This window comes from Pan troglodytes, chromosome 10, assembly GCF_028858775.2.
Source record: "Pan troglodytes isolate AG18354 chromosome 10, NHGRI_mPanTro3-v2.0_pri, whole genome shotgun sequence".
NCBI classification, from domain to species: domain Eukaryota; kingdom Metazoa; phylum Chordata; class Mammalia; order Primates; family Hominidae; genus Pan; species Pan troglodytes.
The window spans coordinates 17,053,256-17,077,838 of NC_072408.2; the positions used below are offsets into that span (position 1 = coordinate 17,053,256).

General features: G+C 40.2%; 1 protein-coding gene across 14 annotated transcripts in view; it reads left to right on the plus strand.

The window, feature by feature from the left end:
* The first annotated feature begins 4,710 nt into the window (after positions 1 to 4,710).
* Positions 4,711 to 24,583, plus strand: part of CLEC12A (C-type lectin domain family 12 member A) — a 64,914-nt gene continuing 45,041 nt past the window's right edge. For 11 of the 14 annotated variants that reach the window (XR_008538241.2, XM_016922961.4, XM_009424824.5 and 8 more), the window contains exons 1-2: positions 4,713 to 4,799; positions 22,876 to 22,986. Coding sequence is in view for 13 of the 14 variants with exons in the window: in XM_016922961.4 (XP_016778450.1) it covers positions 4,790 to 4,799; positions 22,876 to 22,986 (121 nt within the window). In the remaining variant the exon portion in view is untranslated. Of the gene's footprint in view, positions 4,800 to 20,545; positions 20,566 to 22,699; positions 22,769 to 22,875; positions 22,987 to 24,583 lie in introns of those variants that run through there. The other 3 variants (XM_003313481.5, XM_009424828.5, XM_009424827.4) reach the window with 3 other exon arrangements.

Genomic DNA, 24,583 nt, shown 5'->3' on the forward strand with positions numbered 1-24,583 from the left:
GGGGACTGCTGCTCTAGGGGACACCCACTGTACATCCTATAATTCAATTCAATTCTGACAGTATCCACCTGGAGTTAGCATCAAATTCCACAGATCAAGGGCTCAGTCCATCAAGACTGCCCTCCACTTCAGATGCCAGTGTCAAGTCTGGGCCTCTGGAACTGCTGACCAACCAGCTACAGATTGAGGGTTCCCTCGACCCCTCATCACACTTGATTAATTTGATAGAGGGGCTCAGAGAACTTGGAGAAACACTCAATGTTTACCAGTTTATGATATTAATAAAGGGTACACATGAACATCCAGATAAAAAGATAGTTGGGGGAGGTCTGAGAGGGTCCAGAGTGCAGGAGCTTCTGTCCCTATAAAGTTGGGGTGCATCATCCTCGTGGCACATTAAGTGTGTTTGCCCACCTGGGAGTTCTTGTAACCCTGTATTTTTGGGATTTTTATGGAGGTTTCATCATGTAGGCATGATTGATTACTCTTTTTCCAACCCCTTTCCCAACTATGGCTAATGTGGGGTAGGAGTGAAATGTCTAAGCCTCTAACCGTGTCTTGGTCTTTCTGGCAACCAGCCTTCACTTAAGAGCCTACCAAGAGTCACCTCATTAGAACCAGAGATATTCCTATTGCCCAGAACATTCCAAGGGATTTAGGAGCTCTGTGTCAGATGCTCCTATCACTCTGGCAATTACAAAGGTGTTAGGCACTCTGTGTTAAGAACCAAGGTTAAAAACCAAATAATAAAAGATGTCCCTAAGCACCCCTACTGTTCAGGAAATTCCATTTTTAGAAGCTCTGCACAGGAGCTAGGGACAGATATATAGATATAGATTATATAGATATAGACAATTTCATATACACTCGCTCTCCACTGACAAAATTAGGATTCTACCTGAAATATAGAATAAGAGAATGGATTTGGATACATAACCAAAAACAGTCTTATTGCCAAAATATATATATTTTTTGAGATGGATTCTCACTCTGTTGCCTGGGCTGCAGTACAGTGGTGTGATCTCTGCTCACTGCAACCTCGGCCTCATGGATTCAAGCGATTCTCCTGCCTCAGCCTCCTGAGTAGCTGGGATAACAGGCGCCCACCACTACGCCCAGCTAATTTCTTGTGTTTTTAGTAAAGATGGGGTTTCACCATGTTGTCCAGGCTGGTCTCGAACCCCTGACCTCATGATCCACCAGCCTCAGCATCCCAAAGTGCTGGGATTACAGGTGTGAGCCACTGTGCCTGGCCACCAAAATATTTTTTTAAGAGAGTGAGTGTGTGTGTGTGTGTGTGTGTGTGTGTGGAGGTTGTTTACTCATTGCAAGATATAAAAAAAGGAAGTGGTACCAATACCACCCATATAGGCAAATTGGACTACATTAAAATTTAAAACTTCTGTGCATCGAAGAGCATAATCCACAGAGTGAAATGACAACCTACAAAGTGGGAGAAAATGTTTGGAAATCACATATCTCATAAGGAATTAAAATCCACAATATATCACAAATTCCTATAGGGCAGCAGAAAACAAACAAATGAAAGAACAAATAACTTGATTTAAAACTGGGCAAAGGATTTGAATAGATACTTCTTCATAAAACATAAACAAATGTCCAGCAAACATATGAAAAGACATTCAATATCACTAATCATTTGAGAAATTAAAATCAAAGCTATATTAAGAGATCACCTCACATCCATTAAGATGGCTCCTGTGGAAAAAAAAAACCCAGAAAATAACAAATACTATAGGGATATGGATAAATTGCAACCCTAGTGAAATTTTCATGGCAATGTAAAATAATGAAACCACTACAGACAACAATATGGTGGTTCCCCCCCGCCAAATTAAACATTAAATTATAACCTGGCACTTTTGCTTCTGGATATATAGCCAAAATAATTAAAGCAGGTTGTCTCCAAGAGATTTATACAGCCACATTCATAGCAGCATTATTCACAAGTCAACAGGTTAAAGCAACCCTGGTGTCCATCGATGGGTGGACTGAAGAAATGTGGTATATACATACAATGGAATGTTATTCAGCTTTAAAAAGGAAGGACATTCTGACACAAGCTACAACATAAATAAACATTGAAGGCTTTATGCTATGCGGAATAAGCCAGTCGCAAAAGGACAAGTACTGTATGATTTCACTTATATGAGTTACTTAGAAGAGTTAAGCTGAAAGAAACAGAAAGTAGAATGGTGGTTGCTAAGGGATGGGGGAAAGAGGAAATGGGGAGTCATTGTTTGACAGATACAGAGTTTTAGTTTTGCAAGATGAAAATAGTTCTGGAGATTGATTGCAAAACAATGTAATGTACTTACTACTGAAATTTACGCTTAAAAATGGTTAAGATGAAAAATTTTGTTATGTGTATTTTACCATAATTTTAAAAAAGTAGTTTCCCAGAGGACTGCCAGACACTGAAATCCTAATGGTGAGAATCTGTAGAATCCCAAAAGTTGAGTAGAAATCAGACAGGAGATAAGTTTCAGTCATATGATGTGACTTCTGAAAAACCCCCAACAGCACTTGGTAAGAGAAAGAACCATTAACAGCAGATATCTGTGCTTCTATTTCTCTTTCCCATGAAATGCTTAAGAAACAGCAGCCAATTAATAGAGGATTTGATGATGCTAGGGAAAAAAAGAGGCAGCAAAACCGCCTGCCTCCTCTTCCGCAGGCTTCTAAGTAGAGTTTAAATTGAAGTTTGGAGTTTCAATATTGTGCTAGACTGGACCTATTAATTTCTGACATGAGACTGCTCTTTTTACTTCAAGGAACAATAAAGGCCTTGGGATTGACTCCAGACTACCCAGATGTAGGGATTTCTAAGTCTCAGAGAGAGCTTAGTGGAAAAGTAAAGTTAATTCTGTGTGTACATACCAAAGTGCGTTTCTTTCCAACCACAAGATTCACCTGTTTCTCTGTTCTCTGATCCCTGTGTATGCATTCTTCCCATTTTCATGAGTGCATCTGAGGGCTGTGGGTTAGTGATTTTCCTTGACCATAAATCCAGTAATTTTGTTTCCTGTTGAGTGGAAGGAAAGAAAGGCAGAACCTTAAGAAATATTTCATTCATACAAAATTACTTTTTAAATAAATATACAATGTTTTCTGGAACCTCGTGATTGTGTTGGAATTTTTTTTCCTATTTATTTCATTAACCATTTCATAAGGAAAGGTTTCCTCTGACTCTTTAGAATGGACAGCTTCTTTTAAACCTTTAAATCATTGCTTCTGCCTGTAATTATTTCCATTTTTCTAGCATTGGATTTTGAGATGAGTTACTTCAGAATGAGTATTTAAATGTTTTAGACAAAAGTAGATAAAAAAATCTGTATCATTGTCACATTTTTTGAGATTTAGAAGCCAACTTGAGTTGCAGTAACCAAAAATGTGGTCTGGCAAAGCCCACAGTCCCTGGTGGGTTACGATCTGAAGATGGTCTGAAGCTGAGTTGGTTGTCTGGCAGCCTTCCCTTGACTGGCCTCACTTCCAGGCACTCCTGCACAGAGCTGTGGGGTGTTCATTCCCCATCAAATCTCCTGTTGCCCTGAAAAATTTAAAGAGGCAGAGAAAGTGACAACTAGACCTAGCATTTTGGTGTATAAGTGCATATATTTCAGTTTTTTTGTTATTGTTGTTACGGCAGTCTGAATTTAGAACTTTGTGCTAACAACAGGTTACAGCAACCCTAGTGTCCATCAATGGGTGGAATAAAAAACTGTCGTATATACATACAATGGAATATTATTCAGCCTTAAAAAGGAAGGACATTCTGACACCAGCTACAACATAAATAACCATCGAAGGCATTATGAAGCTTCTTTTACTAGCAAAGTTACTTTCCAGAAACCTTAGTAGCTGGGATCTTGCTTCAGTCCATAAGCTTTCTGTGACTTGACCTAGAGTAGCAGGCAATTGGTCCATAAAAGAAACATAATGAATATCCTGATGCCTCTCAACCATCTGGAAAATATTAACCGGGCACCGAAATACTTGATAAATGCTGTGAAAAACATGGGATTGGGTGGTGAATAGGTTGACTGACAAGGTATGTAGAAGAGTGGGGAGAGTGTACTTTAGGGTGGGTGGTGAGACTAAGTCACTCTTCTCATTAAAAGAATGTGTGCTGCATGTACAAATTTGTCTTCATCTTTTTCAGCCAATCCACTCCAAAGGCTTATGGATATGGTGGCCATATTAACAAATTAAGACACAAGATTTCCAGTTAAATTTGAATTTCAATCGACCACAAATAATTGCAGAGACAACAAATACAAATATTGATGAGCAATACTTACATTAAAAATAAGTCATTTTTATCTGAAATTCAAATTCTGTTTTCCCACACATAGCTGCATGATTTCCTGCACATAGCTACATCCCTCCTCTGCTATGTAAACCCCCAATTTCAGTCACTTGGGGAGATGAATTTGAGACTGATCTGCAGCTCTTCTCAGCTGCAGCACCTGAATAAAGTCATCTCCCCTGGAAATACTTGCCTCAGTGATTGGCATTCTGTGCAATGAGTAACAGGACCTAGACTGAACCTCTGGCATTTCAGTAACAGATTTTGGTTCCCTCATCAGGAAGACATTGCTCTTGGCGTGGCTGTCACCAGCTGGGAGAATTTCCGCAACCCTAAGCAGCAGCCCATCTGTTTTAGGCAGGATGTGGGTTTTAGTCTCTCTATTTAGCATTGCTGCTGCCAGCCCCAACCACATTTCTGATTGCCTAGGAAGAACAGCCTTTCAAATTTGACTTCTGCATGTGGACAGGTGAGTGTCTTTTGTGGATACCGACAGTGGGAATAGCTCCTCTCAATTTGAGAAATTCTGAAGGAATTTCCATTGGCAAGTTCAGCAAGGCCAATTGACGGAGAGAGGAAGCACCCTGACTGTTCCAGTTCAGACACTCTTGGGGCTTGTTAGTAATTGAGTATGTGTCTGGATAAGTGAGTGTCATTTGTGGGTCCAGACAGCAGGATCTGCTTTTCTCAATTTGAGAAATTCCGAAGGAATCTCCATTTGCAGATTGAACAAGCCCAACAAACAGGGAGAAAGCAACTCAACTGTTTCAGTTTGGACTCTCTTGGGACTTGCTTATTGTTGTAGCAGTTAGATTGTATTCTGGTGGTTGTTTCTGTGTTGATGTAGTTGTGGGAGATCAGGGTTTGATCTGAGTGCAGACCGCTTGGGTGTATTCTTCAGGGTTGGTCTGCATGTGGCTGTGGACCAGTGGAGTGAGGGAACATCTCTATCCATATCACACTGAACATGCCCAATCTCATCTGATCTCAGACAGTCTTTGAATTGTAGCACTGCCTTATATTTGGATTTATTTTGCTGTTGAATGCGAATATGGGAGGGAAGTCCACGTCTCCAGGCTTCTATGCTGCTGCTCTAAGGACAGGCAGGCCTGATTAGTATGTGCTGCTGTTTGGCTACAGAGTTCTTTGGAGTCTGGAGAGATTTGGCCTTTAAAAATCAAACTGTCAGCTGGGCGCAAGAAACTGAGGTGGGCAGATACTTGAGCCCAGGAGTTCGAGACCAGCCTGGGCAACATGGTGAAACCCTGTCTCTACAAAAAATACAAATATTAGCTGGGTGTAATGGTGCAGAGCTGTAGTCCCAGCTACTCAGGAGGCTGAGGTGGGAGGATTACCTGAGCCTGGGAGGTTGAGGCTGCAGTGAGCCTTGATCACACCACTGCACTTCCAGCCTGGGTGACAGAGATCCTGTCTCAAAAAAAAAAAAAATTATCAAACTGTCATGGAAACTGCTTTCTTCAAAATTTTGTTTCACAACCTTTATTGGATTACCTATCAGAACAAATAAAGTTTAACCATGTGAACATGTTCATAAACGAGTGAGTTTGCATTGCTATCTCATGGCTGGAATTTACAGGTAAAAGCTATTGGATCTTTGTGTGTATGTAGGTATATGTGTCTAGATGTTACGTGTTGTTTTTAGAGGGTAGCAAATTGGCTTAAAAATTAAAAAGTGTTCATAAATTAAGTAAATGAGTCTAAGCATTTTTCAAGTTTACATGACTTAAGTAAATCTTTAACAAACAAGAGAGCTTTTAGATCATTTGTAAAATAAAAATAGAAATGTCTTTGGAATTGTCAGCATACTTTTTTTGTTTGGGTTTTACATTTGTCTCTGCTAGATATTTAAAGGTGTCAGGGTTTGACAAAAAGATTATAAGACTATAAACCCAGCCAAGAACAAAATTATCTTTGTGTGATTTTTTGATAAATAAGACTAATTTAATGTTGTTAGGTTAATAAAAATAGCTGAAACTTTTGCATTATTGGTGCAAGTATCCATGTATTTTACTTTATGTTTCTTTTTTTTAAAAACGGAGTCTCACTCTGTCGCCCAGGCTGGAGTGCAGTGGCGCGATCTCGGCTCACTGCAAGCTCTGCCTCCTGGGTTCATGCCATTCTCCTGCCTCAGCCTCCTGAGTAGCTGGGACCACAGGCACCCGCCACCATGCCTGGCTAATTTTTTGTATTTTTTAGTAGAGAAGAGGTTTCACCATGTTAGCCAGGATGGTCTTGATCTCCTGACCTCATGATCCTCTTGCCTCAGCCTCCCAAAGTGCTGGGATTACAGGTGTAAGCAATCATGCCCAGCCAACTTTATGTTTCTTACTTAGGTGAACATCTAATATATACAAGTTATAAAAATGGTTAACAAGGAAATAATGAATAGCTTTGATATCTCTTTTCTCATAAGTAATATAGATAATTGCTAAAAAAGTGAATGAAATATAAATGGCATAAATGCTCTAAGTGAACTTTTTGTGTAATTTAATATCTTGAAGTTATTTTGGATGCTCATGAGATGTGTGGGTCATTTCCAATTATGAAAGGGTTTCAATACAGAAAGTTAAATGATGTAAAAACCTTAATTCCTTTAAATCTCAGTTTTCCTAAGCAATCAAAAACCTAATAACAATGACATAGAAATTATTTTGATAAAATGTAAAATTTGTTTCTCAGGTCAGTTACCAAAAGGCAAAGAAAAACCTCCTGCAGTGTGATTGCTTCTCCTATCAGAATTCCATCTTGAAAACCTGAAAGTCAAACCTGATAAATGATGTAGACATATCAAGAAAAGCCAAGAGGACAGAATCAAGCTATACTGGAGGAAAACGTTGCTTCTCTAGACTTTTAAAATAAATATTTCAGCATCAGACCATGACAGCAGTTAAGGCAAGAGGGAAAAAAAAATACAGGAACTGACAAAGTTGAAGGAGATAGTTTCATTTCAGGTTCCTTCAAGGGGAGACAAGCTGACAGCAACAAAACGCAAGAAAGCTGCACTTTGGAGATATAGATCTGAGAAGTATTCAAAAAGTAACAGATTATAGAGTCAAAATCAAAACCTCTCGTCCAATCAATATTTTAAGAAAACCTTGTTCTAACCCAGGAGACTAATCTATATCTCTCTCCCCTAGTTACTGGATCCTTTCTACCCTGTTTCATAAACAACCTAAGTCCATAATTTGAATTAACCTTTAGATAACTTCTGAGTTAAACAAAATTATTTCTTTAATCAATAAGAACACATCTTCTTTGGCACATTGTACATGGAATCATACAATTTGCTGGAATTCTTATTCTTAGTAATTCTAAATTTTAATGGAAACCTAGGAAGCAAGAAATCCTGGGCTGTCTATCAGACATTAACATTTTATAGATGAGAAACATGAATGTTCTCAGGCCCAGAAACCTCAAGTTATTTTGGGACCTCAAGAAAAGAGGAATTCACCCAATTCATACAGGTATCTGCAAGCACAGATCAATTCTCGGTTGTGCTCAAGAGGCCTTCAAAAATCAAATCTGAGATTCCTTATGAAAAGTTCCAGCAAAGCCAATTTTAAAAAGCCTATATGAACAATAATTCTTGCTTCAGTTTAGGCAAATAATCAGGCAAACTATAATAAGATTAAAACAGATTTTGCAAATAAATTGGTCCTACTGTGATTTGCCTTTCATGGAAATGGGGAGCTGGAGAGAGAAACATTATGTTTTGGAAGAAAACTGTAGTACACCTGTTATTAGATTAATCTTTGACCTATGGCAACCTGGTCACCCATGGTATGGAGATACATCTGTGCTGTGCTGCATTCAGTTATTAAAAGTATAAGTTACCAGTGGAATTTAGATATGGATTCATCACCTCAGAAGTTGGTTCACTGGATGCATAAGGAAATAAAAACTAATTTTTAAAAAAAGCAAAATTTTCAATCCCTTGGTTTTTGTTATCGATATAAACCAAAATGTATCTGAGGCAGGTCTCAATTAATTTCAAAGTTTATTTTGCCAAGGGTAGGGATATGTGCCTGAAACACAAGTCTGTGCCTTTCTCCAAAGATGCTTTTGAGGGCTTCAATATTTAAAGGGGAAAGGGCAGATACTGGGGAAAGAGGAAGAAATTTTAAAAAGGTGTGGGTAGGGCGGTGGCTCATGCCTGTAATCCCAGCACTTTGGGAGGCCAAGGTGGGCGGATCACCTGAGGTCAGGAGTTTGAGACTAGCCTGACCAACATGGACAAACCCCATCTCTACTAAAAATACAAAAATTAGCTGGGTGTGGTGGTGCACGGCTGTAATCCCAGCTACTCGGGAGGCTGAGGCAGGAGAATCACTTGAACTCGGGAGACAGAGATTGCAGTGAGCCAAAATCGTGCCACTGCATTCCAGCCTGGGTGACAGAGTGAGACTTCATCTCAAAAACAAAAAAAACAAAAAAACAAAAAAAAGGTGTGGGTAGATAAGAGACAAATGGTTGTATTCTTTTGAGATTTTGATCAGACTTTCACTAAATACACAATTACATGTGAGAGTGGGGTAAAGAAATAGTCACTTATGCCTCAGTCTAGATCAGTGAATCTGCATTTTTATACAAACGAAAGGGCAGAGGAAGCAATCAGATATGCATTTGTTTCAGATGAGCAGAGGGTTGACTTCAAGTTCTATCCTTTGTCCCATACCTGTGAAGATAAGCTATCAATTTACATTGCCAGGGTGAAATTCAATGGAATAAAATGGGAGCCAGGTTTGCCTGACACAGTTCCCAGCTTGACTTCTCTCTTAGGCTTAGTGATTTGGGGACCCCAAGATTTATTTTCCTTTCACATCTGTAATAGCTAAAATTAAAGTAGGAGAATATTGGGTCAGGCCTTGAGGCCAAACCAAGCCTAGATGTGGGTCTGTCTGAACTCAGATCACTAGCCTCAAGGCTGCTCATGAAGAAGAAAATTATGCCGGGAAACCAGAAAGTACCTCTGAGATCTGTGGTTTCCTGGAAGGTAGTCAATGTGGGGAAGGAGTGAATTAAAGTAACTTCTGAAACTAGAGGGTATAATGTGAAGGAATTGTTCCATTTTGCAAATCAGTATCATTAGCTTCCTGAACCTTTACTAAAATAAATTGTGAGAGTAATTACTTTAGGCACGATGTCTTTGGTTTTAAATGCTGCAGAGTGGAAGATCCGGTTGATACAGAACCCACGGCTCACAATTGAACAGTTGCAGATGGGTACATATAATCCGGGCACACAGGAGGTTATTCCCAAAAGAACAGCCTACTTGGTGGACTGGATAAAACACTGTGAGAACTATTTACTCTGAGAAGGAGAATTGTCCCACTCCACCTATAAATGCCAAGTGGAGCACTCCAGATGAAGCAACAGATATGCTTCAAATGTAAGCCACGGGGGACTGGCTTTATAATGATGTGGCAGGCCAGGTCTCACTAATGCAGGCCTCCATAACAACTCTTTCAGTACTGACTGAGTGGTTAAGTTAAATGTTAAAAGCTAAAAAAGCCAGTGGCCTTATACAAACGCTGGATTGTAACAAAAGCCCACCACGAGTTTTGCCTAGGACTTTCCTGGGGCTTGGACCCATGAAAAGATAATGAAGGAATTCTTAACAGGACCAGATTAGGATTAAACAAGTTTTACTGGCAGTCTGAAGAAACTTCCCAGGCTTCCACAGACAAGTTTATTGGAGATCTCAAGGAAGTTCCCAAACCTCCATGATTTAGCAGGAGACAAGATAGGGTAATCACCCCAGCACCTGGACCCATATAGATTAAGTAAATTTACTGAGACTCCAGAGGAAGGTCTTCAGAACTCAGATCTCAGTTATAGATTACAAGAAGTTAATCACTCATGTGTTTAGATGAATGCACTTACACACAGACATATAACTTAGAAGGTATATAAGCTCTGGAAGACTTTGTAATTTTGAGTTGGTCTGGCAATATTTTCCAGGCCTTCTCCCTATGACTTGTTAAAGAAATAAAAACTCTCTTCCTCCCCAGTTCATCTGCATCTTGTTACTGGGCTGGAAGAAATAGCAGTCTGACCCTCAGTTTGGTCCAGGAACAATGATAGAAATATTAACTTGGCTGGGCGTGGTGGCTCACGCCTGTGATCCCTGCACTTTGTGAGGCTGAGGCGGGTGGATCACGTGAAGTCAGGAGTTTGAGACCAGCCTGGCCTACATGATGAAACCCCGCGTCTACTAAAAATACAAAAAATTAGCTGGGCGTGGTGGCGGGCACCTGTAACCCCAGCTACTCTGGAGGCTGAGGCAGGAGAATCTCTTGAACCAGTGAGGCAGAGGTTGCAGTGAGTAGTGATTGTGCCACTGCACTCCAGCCTGGGAGAGAAGAGTGAAACTCTGTCTCAAAAAAAAAAAAAAAAAAGAAAGAAGAAAGAAATATTAACCTTACTTTTTGGTTTTTGGCTCTTTCGTTGCTTTGAGTTTCGATGGTAATGAGTCCCTGGCACCTCTATTCTTGTGTGGCCTAGAATGTTTAATTGACTATAAGTCTTTTTTGACTCTAAGTCCCTTGGTTACAGGGGTCCCACTGACGAACAGGATGGACTCGGGGCAGGTAGTCATACCACCCTGGAAGTGATATGGAACAAAATAAAGTTTGGCAATCAATGCTCCCTCTGGCATATTCCAAGGAGACCTCAGTTTCCAAGAGATAAATCTTACCTGGGCAAAGGTCTTGCCCCTTGCCCTGCTGAGAGTACTGGTAGCTCCCAGAAATGGGTTAGCTCTTAGCCCCTTTCAAAATGTTTACTTGGAGACTGTTTTCCTGGACTCTCTGATGCTTGAGGATTTTTTCCTCCCCTGAAACAGAAGCTATGTCATACATGAAACAATTAGGGAACATATTAACTAGTCTCTCCAACAGACTTCATTTCTGTATGGACTTGCCTCTTCCCTGTTTGAAACCAGGGAATCGAATCATACTGAAGACCTGGAAATCCCATCAGGCTGAAGACTAGCTGCAACCACAATAGGTCAGTCTTTTTGAGGTGCTGCTGACCACCCACTCATCTATCAAGTTAGCCAGTGTTAAACCATGAATTCAACATACTCAGTAAAACTAGTCACTGTGGGATCCCTCCAGGGGAAACGGTCATGCTCTTGTGAACCTACACAAGGCCTTAAGTTAATATTGAAAGCCCAGCCAAAGATCCTAGATAAGAAACTGTAAAAGGAATATGCACTTTTCAGTTATTATTCTCTTTAAAACCACAGCTTTGCACATATAAGATATAATGAATCAGGAATACTTTTTGGTAGGCTTAGGATTGTTCTCTTGGATTCCCCAAGGGATCCACTCCAAATTCTCTGGTATTTTAAAATTGGTTTATCTATATTATTTATCATCCTAGTTCAATGTGGCCTAAAATGTTGTTCTAAAACTAAAATAAAAGTACCCAGATCATAGTGCTCCAATGACTACTTCTGATTATAGTGCCACATTTCCATTCCTTATCATTATTCCACCTCACACGTCCTCAGCATGAAGCAGCCAGAAGGATCAATGACCAGATTCTCCATGATTGAGGAAGTGATAAATAGAAAAGAGAGACTGAAACCGGCCCCGTTATCTTATAGAACTAATATTTACAGTTGTTTTTGTTTGTTTTGCTTTGGAACATAGAAATGGACCCTGTCTGGTCTTAAAACTTGAAACTTGTTTGTTTTCCTGAGTTTCTTGCTTAGAAAACCGACTTTCAGGCAAGGAACTGAAACTCATCAGAGCACCACACCCAGGCAATGAGACTGCAGATCCTTCACCCAGCATGATTTTTTCCCTACCTCTGCCTAATTTCTCTTTTTCCCCTGTCCACGTAGCATCAAACTCTGTAAGATATTTGAAGAGATTTATTCTGAGCCAAATATGAGTGACCATGCCCGTGACACAGCCCTCAGGAGGCCCTGTGAACATGCACCCAAGGTGGTTCAGGTACACATTGGTTTTGTACATTTTAGGGAGACATGAGGCTTCAATCAACTATAAACATTTACTGATTGGCAATTGGTTGAGTTTATCTAAAGATCTGGAATCAATAGAAAGGAAATGTCTGGGTCGTGGTAAGAGGTTGTAGAGACCAAGGTTTTATCATGCAAATGAAGCCTCCAGACAGCAGACTTGAGAGAGACTTCAGTATTAATGCCTGAGAGATATAATGAAGCGTGTTCGACACGCACTTCCTGTCATGGCCTGAACCCATCTCTCAGGTTAAATTTTCAAAGAGCCGTGGTTGAAGAGGAAGTCCATTCAGATGGTTGAGGGGCCTTAGAATTTCATTTTTGGTTTACACTCCCCACACAGCTACATTTCTGCCTGCACATAGCTACATTCCTTCCTCACTACATAACCTCCCAATTTTAGTTTGTTGGAGAACAAAGCCAGAATAAAGCCAATCCTAGTCATAGCATTGCAGCTTGTATCAGATGAAAGAAACCTACAAAAAGATAATTATAAAATTTAGATAAAATGTATAAAACAACTGAGAAGGCAAAATTTGAGGGGCTCCAATTAATCAAGGTTTACCGCTTATATTCTGTGTGACTGCCAGAAAAAAAGAAACAAAACTTTTTGGTAGGAAGATCATTTAAAATTTCTGTTTTTAATACATAAGGCCTGTTATTTAATAAAAAATTATGAGACAACCTAAAAAAAAAAAAGAATTAAATATCAAAACACCAATTGACAAGCCAAATGATAAAAACTGGCCTACATATGGTTCAGAAAATGATTTCAGTAAAGCTACTCTTCACCATTCTAATCCCTTTGCAGTGCCCTAGGATGGTGACTGACTCTTATGTATAATATCCCTGGACACTATTGTCCTGAAGCTCTAGGTATGTTTGTGCTAATAGGAAGAATAGGCAAAAGATTTAAAGGTGGGAGAATCCTTCCCTACAGCACTAGGAAATGGATATGGAGTTGTTCTCACTGAGTGTACCTCCAGGGAGGCAGCCTTCATCAGCTATAGTTTCTGCTGCTTCAGTTAATTGCTACCAGCAATGTTCTCTCAGGCCTAATGTAGTAATGGCTTCCCGCAGTAGCTAGCCCTGGGGTATTTCACTATCCCTCATGGTTTCCTTTGGTCTTATCTATATCTTGTAAATTGTCCTGCTATTTTATCTTCTTAAATTTTCCTTTTAATGTATAACCGGTTTTTTTCTTTTTTCTTTTTTTTTTGTATCCCAAGTGTGTGTTTCTTTTTTGTACCTGAGTATATCACTGTCACTGTGGTCTCTCAACTTTTAAGTTATGTGACTCTGAAGGTGTGTGTCTCCAAATTTTTATCCCTGTGCACTTTTCTTCACCTGTCTTCATTTCTTTCCCTTTTTTCCGTTATAACTTTCACTCACATCCATGTGAAGAGACCACCAAACAGGCTTTGTGTGAGCAACAAGGCTGTTTATTTCACCTGGGTGCAGGTGGGCTGAGTCTGAAAAGAGAGTCAGTGAAGGGAGATGGGGTGGAGCTGTTTTATAAGATTTGGGTAGGTAGTGGGAAATTACAGTCAAAGGGGGCTTGTTCTCTGGTGGGCAGGAGTGGGGGCCACAAGGTGCTCAGTAGGGGAGCTTTTGAGCCAGGATGAGCCAGGAGAAGGAATTTTATAATGTCATAAGTTAAGGCAGGAACAGACCATTTTCACTTCTTTTGTAGTGGAATGTCATCAGTTAAGGCAGGAACCGGCCATCTGGATGTGTATGTGCAGGTCACAGGGGATATGATGGCTTAGCTTGGGCTCAGAGGCCTGACATTCCTGTCTCCTTATCTTAATAAGAAAATAAAAATGAAATAGTGGTAAAGTGTTGGGACGGCAAAAATTTTGGGGGCTTGGTATGGAGAGATAACGGGCGATATTTCTCAGGGCTGCTTCCAGCGGGGTTAGGGGCGATGTGGTAACCTAGAGTGGGAGAGATTAAGCTGAAGGAAGATTTCATGGTAAGGGGTGATATTGTGGGGTTGCTAGAAGAAACATTTGTCGTGTAGAATTATTGGTGATGGCCTGGATACGGTTTTGTATGAATTGAAAAACTAAACAGAATAAGAGAAGGAGAAAAACAGGTATTAAAGGACTAAGAATTGGGAGGACCTAGGACATCCAATTAGAGAGTGTCCAAGGGGGTTCAGCATAATTACTTACTTGGTTGGCAAGTTTTTGGGCTCTATCCTTGAGTTTTTTATGTTGTCATACACCAGGCCAGATTGATTTAGGTAGAAACAACACTCTTCATTTAAGAATATACAGAGTCCTCCTTTTTCAGCAGTGACTAAGTCAAGGCCTCGGTGGTTTTGGAGGATAACTGCAGCTAAAGAGTCAACTTGGGCCTAGAGGACTGATAAAGTTTGTGATATGTCTGTGATGCTAGCAGAGAAGACACTAGAGAGGCTATGGAAGGTCGTGACAGAGGTTGAAATGCCTCCTATTCCAGTACCGAGAGCAATAGTGGAGGCAGAAAGTCCTAAACCAACAAGCAAGGGAATTAGTGGAATAACTCTTTTTTGTCATGTTGGTGTCATGAGGGGAACAGGGAGCTCTTTGGTCCTATTTGCAAATTGAATTTTGGGAGTAAGGAAAACTAGTGTGCATGTGCCTGTCCAATTAGCAGGTAGACACATGGAGGTAGAGGATCCACAGAGGAAGAAGAGACCTTGTGCGAGGCAAAACTGGAGATGCAAAATAAAAAGATGAGAAGGAGTGCTGAAAGGGGTGTCTTGTACCCAGACTCCTAGGGATCCAGCTAGGGCGGCAGCCATCAGAGGTTGTAATGGGGACTGATGAGGTAACTGCGTAGAGGGGGAGGTTCGATTTTCATGGTGTATGAGAAAACGTTGAGTGTCTATGAGCTACCTTTCACTGTTATTTATGGGGCTGGGTATAAGTAAACAAGAAGAGGGCTTTGGAGATGAAGAGTAAAGGAACATGGAGAAGGTGAAAGGTTACTAGGGGAATTCCTGTGGGTCTTTGCTGAGAGATACATAAAGGAGCAGCCACAGGAATAGTAGTTTGTGTTGTGAGAGGTCCAAATATGTGGGGAGTAGAGTTGATATAAAGAGAAAGGCGTTTTAAGTAAGTGTGGAGGAGGGCGACAGCTTGCTGATGTGAAATGTCTGGGGAGGTCTAGCTGGACCTGTCTAGAAAGTAAATGAGTTCATCAGGAGGGTAAAGGTGAGGGCTGTTAAAGGAAGTTCGGAGGTGTAGGAGACAGGAGATGTTGCCTAGTCTGCATGTAAGGCGGGGACAGCTGTGTAGGCACTGGAAGAAAGGGAAATGCAAAGCTAGAGTTTGTTGGCTAAGGAGGGATTAGAAACAGCTAGGAGAGAATGAGTAATGTTTATAGTGTGGTGGAGATAGCTGGGGAGAGGTGGAGGGTGGCATAAGAATGGGAATGAGAATAAGATTGAGTATAAAAGTAAAGAATAGAACTTCATCAGGGTGAAAGTATTGGAGGGTCCCCTGCCAGCAAAGATTATCTATCCCCTCTGAGAGGGAGTTAAGAGTTGCCAGTCCTGGGTGGGGGCAAATCCTCGAGCTTGATGTGTAGGGAAAGGAGGGGGCCTGAATAATCTATGAGGAGTAGTAGAATAGCAGATGGAACAGAAGTTATTTCCTTGAGGATAGATTTCCATGATGGAAAGGAAATAAGAGGTTCGAAGAGGTGGGCTGGTGACTTGTACTATAGCATTGCCTGCCTTTGCTGGTGTGTGGCGATTAGGCCTGGTGGAACTACTATGAATAAACTAAGTGTGTTCAGGATGAGGAACACAAAAGAAGGAAATATGTGGAAAAGGGGTGAATGTCAGGTGAATCAGAGAGATACGATCATAGGGGTCAGGAGTGGTATCCAGAATACTGTGGGAGGCTGGATTGAAGTCTGGGCCAGGAACAATGGTAATTGTCAGAGACTTAACAAAAAGGGAGTGTAGCTGAAGGAGCCAGGGAGCAGAAAGTGTATGCATCAGGTGGGAGAAAGAAAATAGATTTTGGAAATTATGAGAACCATAGAGAGTGAGTTGGGCATAGTTTGTGATTTTTTGGGCCTCTAAAAGTATTAAAGCAGTGGCAGCCACTGCATGCAGACATGAGGGCTAGGCTAAAATGGTAAGGTCAAGTTGTTTGGACAGAAAGGCTACAGGGTGTGGTCCCAGCTCTTGTGTAAGAATTCTGACTGCCCTAACCATGCCTAGGAAGGAAGGGAGTTGTTGTTTTGTAGAAGGGATTGGGGTTTGGGAGATTAGCCAGACATGATCAGCAGGGAGAGCACATGTGTTTTTATGAGAATTATGCTGAGATAGGTAAGAGATGAGGAAGAAATTTGGGCTTCACTGAAGTAATGGGGGCTGTCTGTGAAGCCTTGTGGCAGTACAGCCTAGGTAATTTGCTGAGTCTGATGGGTGTCAGGGTCAGTCCAAGTGAAAGTGAAGAGAGGCTGGGATGACGGGTGCAAAGGAATAGTAAAGAAAGCATGTTTGAGATCCAGAACAGAATAATGGGTTGTGGAGGGAGATATTGAGGATAGGAGAGTATATGGATTTGGCACCATGGGGTGGAGAGGCAAAACAATTTGGTTGATAAGGCACAGATCCTGAACTAACCTGTAAGCCTTGTCTGGTTTTAGGACAGGTAAAATGGGGGAATTGTAAGGGGAGTTTATAGGCTTTAAAAGGCCATGCTGTAGCAGGAGAGTGATAACAGGCTTTAATCCTTTTAAAGTGTGCTGTGGGATAGGATATTGGCATTGAGCGGGGTAAGGTGATTAGGTTTTAATGGGATGGTAAGCGGTGCAGGATCAGTCACTAAGGAGGGAGTAGAGGTGTCCTATACTTGTGGGTTAAGGTGGGGAGATACAAGGGGAGGCTGTGAAGGAGGCTTTGACCTGGGGGAAAAGGTGGCAATGAGGTGTGGCTGTAGCCTAGGAATAGTTAGGGAAGCAGATAATTTAGTTAAAGTGTCTCGGCCTAATAAGGGAACTGGGCAGGTGGGGATAACTAAAAAGGAGTGCTTAAAAGAGTATTGTCTAAGTTGGCACCAGAGTTGGGGAGTTTTAAGAGGTTTAGAAGCCTGGCCATCAGTACTTACAACAGTTATGGAGGCAAGGGAAACAGGCCTTTGAAAAGAAGGTAATGTGGAGTGGGTGGCCTCCGTATTGATTAAGAAGGGGACAGACTTACCCTCCACTGTGAGAGTTACCTAGAGCGTCTGTGATGGTCCTGTAGGCTTCTGAGGTGATCGATCAGGCAGTGTCAGTCTTCAGTTGCTAAGCCAAGATCTGGGAAGGAGTCAGTCAGAGAGCCTTGGGGCAGAGTTCCAGGGGCTCTGGGAGTGGCTGCCGGGTGAGTTGGACAGTCTGATTTCCATTGGGGTCTTGCACAGATGGGACATGGCTTAGGAGGAATCTTGGGCTGCGGGCATTCTCTGGCCGGGTGGCCAGATTTCTGGCACTTTTAGCAAGCTCCTGGGGGAGGCAGGCCTGGAGGAATGCCTGGCCACTGTGGTTTAGGCGTTTGGAAGTTTTTGTGTGCTGGAGATGTGGCTGGGGTTTGTCTCACAGTGGAGGCAAGGAATTGCAACTCAGAAATATGTTGCTACTTTGCTGCCTCTACTTTATTATTGTACACTTTGAAGGTGAGGTTAATTAAGTCCTGTTGTGGGGTTTGAGGGCTGGAATTTAATTTTTGGAGTTGTATTTAATGTCAGGAGCGGATTGAGTAATAAAATGTATATTGAGAATAAGACAGCCTTTTGACTTTTTAGGATCTAGGGCTGTAAAGCATCTCAGGGTTGCTGCTAAATGAGCCATGAACTGGGCTGGGTTTTTATATTTGATGAAAAAGAGCCTAAACACTATCTGATTTGGGATAAAGAAAAAGGAGCATTAACCTTGACTATGCCTTTAGCTCCAGCCACCTTTTTAAGAGGAAATTGCTGGACAGGTGGGGGAGGACTAGTCATGGAACGAAACTGTAAGCCGGACTGAGTGTGAGGAGAGGAGGTGATAAAAGGATTACAGGGTGGAGAAGTGGAGGCTGAGGAAGAATTGGGACCTAGCTCGGCCTGGTGAGGAGGCGAGAAGTCACATGGGTTTGTAGAAAAGGAAGATTAGAAAGACTCAGCAACACTTGGGGTTGGGACTGAGGGGACAGGCGGGAGGGAAAGAAGGAAGATTTGGGATGAGTTGCATTGGGAACAGAGACTAGGGAGGGACCGATGTGTAAAAGAATGCCTGGACGTCAGGCACCTCAGACCGTTTGCCTATTTTACAACAAGAATTATTTAGATCTTGTAGGATGGAAAAATGGAAAGTGCCATTTTCTGGCTATATGGAACTACTGTCGAGTTTGTATTGGGGTCAAGTGGCATTGCAGAGGAAAATAAGGCATTTAGGTTTTAGGTCAGCTGTGAATTGAAGAGGTTTTAGGTTTTTAAGAGCATAGGCTAGGGAGAAGAAGGGGGAATAGAGGGCAGAAGCTTGCCCATAGTGAAGGAGGCAAGCCCAGAGAGAAGAGAGAGTAGAGACATGGAGAGAAGGGGTTGAGGGTTCTTGCCCCCCAGAAGAGCGGTACTTGCCACTAAGGGTGAAGGAGAAGGGGTTGGGGGGTTCTTGCCCCCCAGAAAAAGTGGAGAAGGGGTAGAGACATGGAGAAAAGCAGTGGGGTTCTTGCCCCCCAGAAAAGCAGAGAAGGGGTAGAGACACGGAGAGAAGGTGTTGGAGGGTTCTTGCTCCCAAGAAAAGCAGTACTTGTCGCTAAGGGTGAAGGACCAAGGCAGGTGTCCCCACATGGTCAGACACCTCTGAAACATGGGTGAATAATCAGGCAGGCATCCCTGCCTGATTCCAAAAGGAAGACTGTCTTCCCAATTCCGTGACTGGCGCCGGAGTTTTGGGTCTATGAATAAAATGCGTCTCCTTCATCTCTGTCAGAAAAGGAAAGGAACTGAAATTAAGAGAGAGATTGAAGGGTGGTGCCAAGATTGAAAGGAGAAAGAGGTTGAGGGATAGTGAGAGAGGTTGGAGAAGAGAGTAAAAAGAGGCCACTTACTGGATTTAAAATTGGTGAGATGTTCCTTGGGCTAGTTGGTCTGAGGACCAGAGGTTGTAGGCGGATCTTTCTCATCGAACAAAGAGCAGGAGGACAGGGGATTGATCTCCTAAGGGAGGTCCCCTGATCCGAGTCACAGCACCAAATTTCACTCGCGTCCGTGTGAAGAGACCACTAAAGAGGCTTTGTGTGAGCAACAAGGCTGTTTATTTCACCTGGGTGCAGGTGGGCTGAGTCTGCAAAGAGAGTCAGCGAAGGGAGATAGGGGTGGGGCCGTTTTATAAGATTTGGGTAGGTAAAGGAAAATTACATCAAAGGGGGTTGTTCTCTGGTGGGCAGGAGTGGGGGTAACAAGGTGCTCAATAGGGGAGCTTTTCAGCCAAGATGAGCCAGGAGAAGGAATTTTAGAAGATAATGTCATCAGTTAAGGCAGGAACAGGCCATTTTCACTTCTTTTGTGGTGGAATGTCATCAGTTAAGGCAGGAACCGGCCATCTGGATGTGTACATGCAGGTCACAGGCATATACACAGGCATATGATGGCTTAGCTTGGGCTCAGAGGCCTGACAATAACAACCCACAAAAAATACATAATTTAGGTAATGGATAATGTATCACTTATGTTTAATATTGGAAGACATCTGTAATTATATTTGCAGATTGTCTCTTAGTATTCAACTAGAATGAAAATTGATATAGGTTGATTTCATATCTTGTCTATTGCAAATAGTGCTGCAATAAACATGGGAGTGCAGGTATCTATAGTATATATACACAATGGAATATTATTTGGCCATAGAAGGAAATGAAATCCTGTCATTTGCAGAAACAGTAGTGGAACTGAAGGTCATTATGTTAACTGAAATAAGCCAGGCACAGAAAGACAAATATCACATGTTTCCACTCATATGTGAGAGCTAAAAGAATGAATCTCATGGAAGCAGAGAGTAGAATTGTGATTACCAGAGGCTCAGAAAGGGGTGGTGGGGGATAAAGATAAGTTGGTTGGGTACAAAAATAAAATTAGATAGAAGGAACAAATTCTAGTATTTGATAGTACAGTGGGAAAACTATAGTTAACAATAATTTATTGTATATTTCAAAATAGCTAAAAGAGAAGAAATGTACTATTCCCAACAGAAGGAAAAGGTAAGTGTTTGAGGGAATGAATACCCTTATTACCCTGATTTGGTCATTACACATTGTATACAGGTTTCAAAATATCACGTGTACCTCCAAAATACATGCAACTATTATGTATCAATAACAAAATTTTTAAAAAACTGATATAGGCTGTGAAGGGCAAACCATGTAGTCATCTCAGATCTCAGCTTATTCTTGTGGATATAAATGTTTTAGCTGGCTCTAAACCAAGGATTTTGTATGAAGTAATACTTATTCAAATATTTTCAACAAAATAGAGTACCTTGCAAACAGGACTTTGAGATTTTTCATTTGTTTCCCTTTACAATTCATCATATACGCTTCATCTTCTAGTGTTGATTGATGAAACAACGTTCCACATGAAACAGCAGAGCAATAGAACACAGAACAGGACTCTGCCTGTGTGGTGGCCGGTTTCCATCCTTTCACAAACAAAGAGATATTTATAAACAAATATTTATATGCAAATATTTGATCCACCTAGGAAAAAAAGAGGGCTACTCTTTCCCACCAGGAGAGGCCTTATAGCCTGTGCACGTATTTGAACAAGGCAACCAGAGAGAGACTTTGATGGTCTCAACTCTACCACTCACCAACTCTGTGATGTTGGATACAAACTTAAGCACTTTGCAACTCACTTCCGCATCTGTAAAATAAGGGTGATAATAATAGTACCTGGTTTAGAGAGTTGTAAAGATAAAAGCAACATTAGTAAAGTACTTAGGATGAAGTAATCATGTTTTGAATATATTTTCCTTTAAATGTGGCTGCCAATATTTTCATGGTAATATTTTCAAATGTATTCAATAGCTTTTTCTTTATCAGGAGAAAATCAGTTGTTTTAATTAAATTGACATTGAATTTTTGATACATTTAGGAGAATTTAGTTTCTTTTTATACAGTATTGACGCTTCTAATCCCACAGCATGTTTTTCTATTTTTTCTTTTCTTCAATAGTTTTAAAATTTTTTTGTTCATTTTGGTTGTGCAAATATCTAGTTAATTTCTATCTGTAATATTTTCCTATTTATTTTTAGTAGCTCTTATAAAGGGAGCATTTTGTTTTTCCTGTCTATCCTGACATAATAAAGCAATTAGTTTTTAATTGATTTTTTAAAATATTTATGCATTCTCTTTCATATGTATAATAATAATACCTAACCATTTTATGATTTACATGTGGCAATGTCAAGAAGAATTTTAAAGTAAGATTTACTAACGAATATTAGAGAACATGCTCAAAAACAGTCCTCTCCACCCCCTCACTTCCACTTGCATTCTTGATCAAGAAGTGAAATAAAAAATACTAAGACTATTGAGTCAAACTAATAAGACACAAATCTGGACTTTGGAGACTCATTTCCCTCCCACTTTTGATAGCTTAGCTGAGGAGGAGATCAAATGTGTTGAGTCAGTCTGTAGAGAGATAGCAAGGCTGATTATAGTTTTCCTGGCCTGCAAAGCTGTTTCCAGAGCCCTCAGTATACAGACCTTGGCCATCAGTATGCATACTCTCTGGTGTGGTTTCTGGGCCTCAGATCCCTTAATATATAGGTTGGCGCTGAAGTAATTTTGTAAACTTTTAATGGCAAAAACCACAATTACTTTTGCTTTTAACGGCAAAAACCAGAATTACTTTAGCACCAATCTATATATTGTTATTTAGAGAAACTAGGCATTCCCTACCTCTCTTAGGCAAACCTATAGCTATGTAACATGGCAACGGAATGACACTAACTGTCTCATTCTCCTTGGGAGTGCTCTCTGTATGTTCAGTCTCCCAGTGAAGAGAATCCTTCTATCAGGACCTTCATCATCATACAAAAGGAATATCTATGCCAGGCCACAGCTTCAGATTAGTGAGTGTCTGAGAACTGCATCTTTTCTGTTATTTTTCTGCTTGAAAGTTTTTCACCAATAAATCCTACATTATGTCTGCACCATGTGGTGCTAGTTATTTGTGTTCTCTTGCATGACACTAATGATGTTATCCAAACACAATTTCAAAAACTACTTTCTGTAGTTGGTAAATATATAGAAATTGAGAAAAAGGAAGAAATATGAGGAAGAAAGATGTTATCTGTTGCAACAGTTCAATGTTCTTAACTGAAGCCACAGATGAGATTTGGCTCATTTGCAGACATATGGGTGATTGGAACAGTAGGTTTATAAACAGAAGTTTAAACTTGTAAGCTTAAGCTTCCGTTTATAAACAGAAGTTTAAAATTATAGGTCCTGTTTAACATTCAGCTCTGTTAACTCACTCATCTTTTTGTGTTTTTACACTTTGTCAAGATTTCTTTACATATTCATCAATGTCTGAAGAAGTTACTTATGCAGATCTTCAATTCCAGAACTCCAGTGAGAAGGAAAAAATCCCAGAAATTGGCAAATTTGGGGAAAAAGGTAAGATTTTGAGTTATGGATGTGTTGTAAGTTTGTATAATAGAAGTGGTTATAGACTTGCATCTTCAATATTAGTGATATAGTTATTATTCAACTTAAATTTTCAATGAAGTCTCTTATGTTTAAGCAAAGGAACAAAAAGTGTATGAACAAAATGATTAGAAAAAAGGGTTTTGTAAAAACACTTATCTCTGCATTGAATAATCAATCTTTTACGTTTTTGAAATTTTTTATCACACTCAATATAATTGGGACAGAATTTTTCAAATGATTGGGTTGTATGAAGATTTTATTTCTTTATGAGATGAAGCCATGGAAAAAGAAACATGTTCAGGAAAGTCATGATTTCATATGTGTGTGTGTGTGGTTTTTTTTTTTATAAGAAAATGCTTTGTGTCAGACAGAGAGACCTTTATAGGATTTCATTTGACTATCTACCAAACTAAGCATAAATCACCCTAAAATTTCTCCTACTTCTTTTGGAGATTTTTTACTAACTTACTAAAAAATAAAATATATTAAGTTAAATGAAATGAATCATTAAGGAATAAAGGAAGAAAAGAGGTAAAGAAATATCAGAAGACATAATATATTCATAATATTCAAAACCACATTATATCAAGTAACTTTGTATTTTTCAATTCAAATTAAAATCATGAAATAAGTGGTCCATCTGTGTTGACTTTCACTTAAACAAAACTACTCTTCATCTTACTCAGAATCCTATAGTTTTCCTATTATGTATGGTTCTTGCCTTCTGGCTCCTAGCCTTTTGGGAGTGAAATCTGCCCTAGCGAATCCATAGTTTAAATCAGTGTATTTGAGTTAAAAATAACTTAAACAGTGATAGTGGAGAACACAAAGAAGGGTGATAGAAACAGAAAAATAAGGAGAGAAGAGTGCCAAAATTCTCACATATTATTTAAGTTGTTGTCCTCTCTCCTCTCCCCACACAGAATATAACATCTTTAATATTCTAGCATTGCTATAAACAGAAATTTCACTGTTACATCTTGGATCCATTTATGATGAGCATTGTAAATCTTGAGAAAGGATAGCAGATTAATTCTGTTGGCTTCTTTTTTAATACTGAATTTTTTTTTTTAGAAAGAAGAAGGGTTTAAGAATTTTACAATATTTTCTGTCTTTATTTCCTTGTTTATATTTCTTCTTTTATATGCTGAAAGAGAATGGGCATATCATGAGCCTAATATTACCAACAATTGCCCTTTACTTGTCCTCTCACACCCTTTCCCACCTCTTTTCCTGCCAATCCACCTTAAGTTCCCACCACAAGAATTCCCTGAATTCATGGAAATATTGAATCCATGTCTTCTTCATGTTCTTAATCTCATCTAATTTTCTCATTATCGAGCTTAGAATCTACATTATGTAATATAACATTGTATTATGTAATGTCTACTCTTAGTCTCTTACACTTCTCCTCTTCAATGTGTGTTAATTTTTCCTTAAAAACTCCAGCTCTGGCTAGGTGCAGTGGCTCATACCCATAGTCCTAGCACTTTGAGAGGCCAAGATGGGAGGATTATTTGAGGCCAGAAGTTTGAGACCAGCCTGGGGAAAGTAGAGATATGCC